At 58.6% G+C, this 5,816-nt stretch overlaps 4 protein-coding genes across 4 annotated transcripts in view; all 4 read left to right on the forward strand.

The window, feature by feature from the left end:
• The window catches only part of DQ04_06861010 (hypothetical protein), a gene marked incomplete at both ends in the record, with an annotated part of 2,718 nt that extends 2,646 nt beyond the window's left edge, over positions 1-72 (forward strand). The window contains one exon of the mRNA XM_009314907.1: positions 1-72. This exon is cut by the window's left edge and continues 2,646 nt beyond it. Coding sequence (XP_009313182.1) covers positions 1-72 — 72 coding nt within the window.
• Positions 73-386: 314 nt separating this feature from the next.
• Positions 387-905, forward strand: DQ04_06861020 (hypothetical protein; the record flags this gene model as incomplete). Its single annotated transcript, XM_009314908.1, has 1 exon — positions 387-905. The coding sequence occupies one exon, from the start codon at positions 387-389 to the stop codon at positions 903-905; it is 519 nt and encodes a 172-aa protein (XP_009313183.1).
• A 302-nt stretch (positions 906-1,207) lies between these two features.
• On the forward strand, positions 1,208-2,827 carry DQ04_06861030 (hypothetical protein; the record flags this gene model as incomplete). The annotated part of the gene is made up of 1 exon (XM_009314909.1): positions 1,208-2,827. One exon carries the CDS (start codon positions 1,208-1,210, stop codon positions 2,825-2,827), a length of 1,620 nt encoding a protein of 539 aa, XP_009313184.1.
• Positions 2,828-4,197: 1,370 nt separating this feature from the next.
• DQ04_06861040 (protein kinase) lies at positions 4,198-5,610 on the forward strand (the record flags this gene model as incomplete). Its single annotated transcript, XM_009314910.1, has 1 exon — positions 4,198-5,610. The coding sequence occupies one exon, from the start codon at positions 4,198-4,200 to the stop codon at positions 5,608-5,610; it is 1,413 nt and encodes a 470-aa protein (XP_009313185.1).
• Between the last annotated feature and the right edge of the window lie 206 nt (positions 5,611-5,816).

A 5,816-nucleotide genomic window follows, 5' to 3' on the forward strand; every position in this document is an offset into this window, starting at 1 on the left:
CCGCCAACCTCGACCTCATTAGGAGTCGCCTCAACAGCGCGCTCCAGCAGAGGAAGGAGCTGGAGGAAATGAGCACGCAGCTGGCAGAAAGGCGGCGCGCCGCAGCGGCGGCGGCAGCTGAGGCGACGGCGGCGCGTGCCTGTAGTGGTAACAATGCTGGCCAGCAGCAACAGCGAGTTCTGAGGGCAAACCAGCGTTACCACAAACGGACGATCTACACACCCAGCTCCGTTCCTGGCGAGTTGTTGCCACTCTCACCCGGGGTGGTCTCTGTCTCTCACACCTCGTCCCCGTGGCTGCGCCCGCATGATCCCGAGGAGGGCAACCCGATTCCTATCGCCACACGCCTGATCGGAACGGAGCGCTTTGTCCCGTTTGAGGCCCTTATGCAATTTGTCTTTCACCACACCATCGCACTGCTATGGGGGAAGACGGGCATCCATGTCGAGACGCTGCTGCGGCTGCTGGAGCGCAACCTTCGACGGTTGCGGCCATTCCTGACTCACTACGCGTACCTGCGGCAACTTCCGACCACCACCGCGCCCATCGCCTCTACCGTCATCAAGACAGTGCACACAAAGTCGCCTGCAGGGTCTTTGTGTGGGTCTTGCCCGTCGTCGCCCTCTGCAGGCACCACATCAGAGCGGGAAAGGCACATGGAGAAGAAGAGTGAGGAAGAGGAGGAGGAGGAAGAAGCACCGTTGGGGTTGGAGCGGCAACTCCAGGAGGCTGCTACGGTGTTCACGAAACTCTCCCTCATGGATGCATTGAAGCAGCTGAACGGAATGAGCGTTGAGGTGGTGCCGACGCGGCTGCTGCTGCACGCTGTGGTGAATGCCTTTTCTGATGTGCTGCTCATAGGAGGAGGCGGAGGACAGTCTGGCGTGGCCTCCTCTGTGCGTTGATGCTTAGGCGTTTGCCCCGCTAAGGGCTGAATTCTGTTTTTTTTTCCCCGTTTTTGCCCCCAAAAGGCCCTTTGCTGTCTGTTGCATCTATTACTTCGTGTTATCACTATGGTTTTTTTTTGCTTTTTGTTTTATTTTTAGGGGAGGGGGGCTAGTTTAGAAAGAGGAAATAGGTAGCGGGGAGGAGGACTGCGCAAGTAGCGGCGTGCATACCGCGAAAGCACCCTTGCACAAAGAGAAGAATCCTCCCCACTGTGCACTAGCTGACTGGGAACAACGCATCCGATACCGTGGAGAAGGAGATGGATCACGGTGTCATCGGAAATGTCCTTGGTGTCATCTTCGTTGCGCTGTGGTGCGTGGTTGCCTTCCTCTGCTTTTCCCGCATCCACCCGCTGCTCGACGACCGCCACCACCTGCTGGCGTCCCCGCTGGTGCCTGTGAAGGTCTGCATTGTGACACTGCTGGGCCTTGAGGCCATCGCGTACGCCGCGATGGGCGAGCTGGAGCTCTTCTTCCCTGACGCGCCCTGGCGGCTGATGCCAGCGTATGTATTCCACATCACCGTGCAGCTTTTTCTGCGGCCGGCGGCGGTGGTGCTGTTCTGTATCGTCGTGTCCACGCCGGCGGCGTTGTACGGCTGTGCGAGGCGCACGGCGCCCCATACGCACGCCCAGCGCGACGTCACAGCTACACCAGTGGCAGTGGCGGCGGCGGCGCCCGTCAACGGCAGCGCAGCCTTTCGTTCGTCTTTCCTGTGCCGTGAGGGAACACGCGGCATCGACGACCACGACGACGATGGCTACTCGGTGATGGACTGCGGGGGGCGTGGGGACTACACACGATCAGGCGCCGAGGAGCGATGCTGCACGTCCGTGACAGATGTCGCGGATGTACAACTTATGTACACCGTTCCTGGTGAGGATGATGAGGATGAGGAATGCCGTGCTCCTGTTGCGATGACTCCACGGAACGGACCGCACAGAAGTGGTGTTCGTTCGCCTTTGCAGCTGGACTTTCTCACGCGAAAGATAGTTGAAGGTGACGACAGTGAAAGCCAAATTGCCCGGCAGAAGCTGATGATCTGGGAGGATAACTTGACCATCGTGGACCGCAACCTCGACGAGAACGAGCGGCACCATAGCAGCGGCAGCACAGTACCAGGCATGTCGCAGCCGCAGTTAATGACGACGATGGAGTGTTGGGAGATAAGCGCCGTCACATCTGGTTACAGCTGGAAGGACAGATGCGTGCAGTGCGGCAGCACACTGTTCCGCTGGGTCTTTGGCCGCCCCCCGCCAGAGGATCTCGCAGATGAGCATGAAAGTTTAGTGGAGCGGTGGTCGCGTCAGCTCTTGTGGCGCGTCGCACTACGACTTCGACTGTTCATCCTCTTATGGGTATTCTTCTTTTTACTGAGCATCGTCTTTGTGGAGTGCGCGTTGAAGGAGGAGCTGCGCAGCTGCCACGAACGCACCTCTGAACTGGCGGTATGCCGCAGCATCGGTTTGGGCGGGGCTGCGCCGCGGCTGCATCTCCCGCGCACGCTTAGCATTCTCGTGCTCATCAACAATGCGCTGCTCCTTCTCTTTTGGGCAATGTGCGGTGCCGAGTGTCTTAGTCGCATCGGCAACGTTCTAACAAAGCAGAGTTTTCTTCGGACATACCTCATTGGTGCGTTGTTACTAGCGGCGCTCACAATGTATGAGTGTCTGCAGCTCTTTGATGCGCTGCGGTATAACGGACTCGTGACGGTGGTGATTGTGTCGCTGAAGAACGTGTGCGACGGCTTCTTAGTCTTGCTTCTGGCGCTGCGGCTTGGGACTGCCAGTCGGCGGATGCCGCAGTGGTACACGCTGCTGGGGTCACTCTTCCTGCGCCCCACCGCCTCCGCGTGGCTCTGCGAGAGGCGCCGCAACTAGTGGAGGAGCACGACGGCTGCGCGTGTGTGTGGGGGGGGCTGGGGGGAGAGAAGAGTGCCGCTCACATCCGCCATGGACGGCGCGGGTGGGGGATGCGAAACACGTCGAAAACACAAAAGGCACTTGAACTGAGAACGACAGAAAAAGGTCTAGTGCGCAACTGTTTCTGTTTTTGTTTTTGTCTTCTTCTTTTGTTTGTTTGTTTCCAACAGTCTTTATCTTTGTTCTCCTTCGACGGTAAATCCCCCACACGTGATTTCAGTGGAGCCACGGGGCTCCGGCAAGGGAGGGGTCTGGAACGGGAATTCGCTCGCGAGACAGTTTTTGACGCGTCATGACATTGTTGTTGTTGTTGTTGTTTTTCTTCTGTTGTGTGTCTTTCTTTTCTTATTGCTGTTGGTGTTGAGGATTATTACTACGACTATTATTATTTTGTGCGTGCGTGGGGGGGGGCGCGCAAAAAGGGTTGAGAACCAACGGCGTGTAAAGTTGGTATAAGCGGAGGGAAAGAGGTGTTGTGGTAGAGCGAATGAGAGGGGGGGGAGAGAGAGAGGGAAGGAAAAGAAAAAACGCGAGAAAAGTGAGGAGGAGGACATAAAAGGGACAGGATCCGGTGAGGCACTCCATTTCTGCGCCTACTTGTGCGCATGCTAACTGCCTTCACGGGCCTGGATCCCTCTGTAGCTGTGTGTGTGTGTGTGGATGGGCGTGCGCCACGCCCACTGCTATTGCTTTCTTACCTTGTGATGTGCACAAGGCTGTTTGTAATGTGTCATATTATATATATATATATATATATTTATGGTGGTGGAGTGCTGGCTGTGCGCACTGTGTGGTGCGGGGCCCCACTGCAGCGGCGCGGCGGCAGCACACACGCGCGCAGGCACATGGCTGTGTGTCCGCAGACGTGCGTGGAGACGTAAGTATGCGCGCATGCATCAATACGCGTATAGCACCGCCCCGTCGGCCCGCTTGACGCACCCCACGCACACATTCACCTGCTCACACAATTCTTTCCTTCTCTCGCACTTGTGTCTTTCTTTGTTTTCGTTGTGCGCCCTCGCCGCAGAGGAGGGAGAGACCCCTTAAGCCCCTTGTTTTAAAGCTAGAGCACATCAAGAAGAGGAAAAAGAGGAACGGCACGCACAGGAAGCAGGCAGAGAGAGAGAGAGAGAGGAAAGGTATATTTTTCGTCTTCGTTTCCCTTGCCCAAGACACAGGAGGGAAATCAAGACGACAGGGATAAAGACACTCTCGGCCGTTGTAGAACACTTCACACCGTCGCTAGACTCACCGTGATTGCACCAACCACCAACACACACAAGGCGGTGCATACATAACATACTCACACCAAGAGGAAGGCAGGCGTCATGGACAACACGTTGAACACGGTCAACCCGCTGCGCGTGGGGCTTCAGCAGTACACCGCCGGGCTCGCAAATGTCGCATCCAGCAACAACACCAAGGCCCTCAACAGCGCCCGCTCGACAATAACGACAAGTCACTCGAACAGCGCCCGCCGCTCCGGTAGTAAGCGCGACCACGACACCGCCACCTCGACCGACGTGGGGCAGCAGCAGTCGAAGGGCGGTGCCGCAACAACGACGGATGCGACTTACGCTGCTCCAGCTGGTGGCGCTAACCGCGTAGTCGAGGTGCAGCCGCCTCCCAAGAAGAAGAAGGTCACCTACGCTCTTCCGAACCAGAGCCGTGAGGAGGGGCACTTCTACGTTGTGCTCGGCGAGGACATCGACGTGTCGACGCAGCGCTTCAAGATCCTGTCGCTGCTGGGCGAGGGCACCTTCGGCAAGGTGGTGGAGGCGTGGGACCGCAAGCGCAAGGAGTACTGTGCGGTGAAGATCGTGCGCAACGTGCCCAAGTACACGCGCGACGCGAAGATCGAGATCCAGTTCATGGAGAAGGTGCGGCAGGCCGACATCGACGACCGCTTCCCGCTGATGAAGATCCAGCGCTACTTCCAGAACGAGACGGGGCACATGTGCATCGTGATGCCCAAGTACGGCCCGTGCCTGCTCGACTGGATCATGAAGCACGGCGCCTTCAGCCACCGCCACCTGGCGCAGGTCATCTTCCAGGCGGGCGCCGCGCTGGACTACTTCCACACGGAGCTGCGCCTCATGCACACGGACCTGAAGCCGGAGAACATGCTGCTGGAGACGGGCGAGACGACGGCGGACCCCGTCACGCGCAAGACAACGCCGCCGGATCCGTGCCGCATCCGCATCTGCGACCTCGGCGGCTGCTGCGACGAGCGCCACAGCCGCACCGCCATCGTGTCGACGCGCCACTACCGCAGCCCCGAGGTGGTGCTGGGGCTGGGCTGGATGTACTCCACCGACATGTGGTCGTTGGGCTGCATCATCTACGAGCTGCACACCGGCAAGCTGCTGTACGACACGCACGACAACCTCGAGCACCTGCACCTGATGGAGAAGACGCTGGGCCGCCTGCCGCCGGAGTGGGCGGGGCGCTGCGGCACGGAGGAGGCGCGGCAGCTGTACAACTCAGCGGCGCAGCTGCGCCCCTGTACCGATCCGAAGCATCTCGCCCGCATCGCACGCGCCCGCCCCGTGCGTGAAGTCATCACGGAGCCGCTGCTGTGCGACCTCATCTATGGGCTGCTGCACTACGACCGCCAGAAGCGGCTCACAGCGCGGCAGATGACGATGCACCCGTACGTCCTCAAGTACTACCCGGAGTGCCGCCAGCACCCCAACTACCCCGACAACCGCCCGGGCCTGCGTCCCACGCCGCTTATGTAAAGTCTGCGGGGATGAATGGTGGGGGGGAAGTGTGAGGAGTTGGGCAGAAAACTGTTGATTGTGCTTGAATAGTGAGTAATGTGCACTATTTTTTGGTGGTTTTTTTTTTCCTCGTGGAGAGGTCGTTGTTGCGGTGGGATTGGCTGGTGGAATTTGGGCGTATCATCACGTCATTTACTTGTCTGTTGTACCGCCATGTTCACGCA

Source organism: Trypanosoma grayi (genome assembly GCF_000691245.1).
Source record: "Trypanosoma grayi strain ANR4 Tgr_686_V1, whole genome shotgun sequence".
Taxonomy (NCBI): domain Eukaryota; phylum Euglenozoa; class Kinetoplastea; order Trypanosomatida; family Trypanosomatidae; genus Trypanosoma; species Trypanosoma grayi.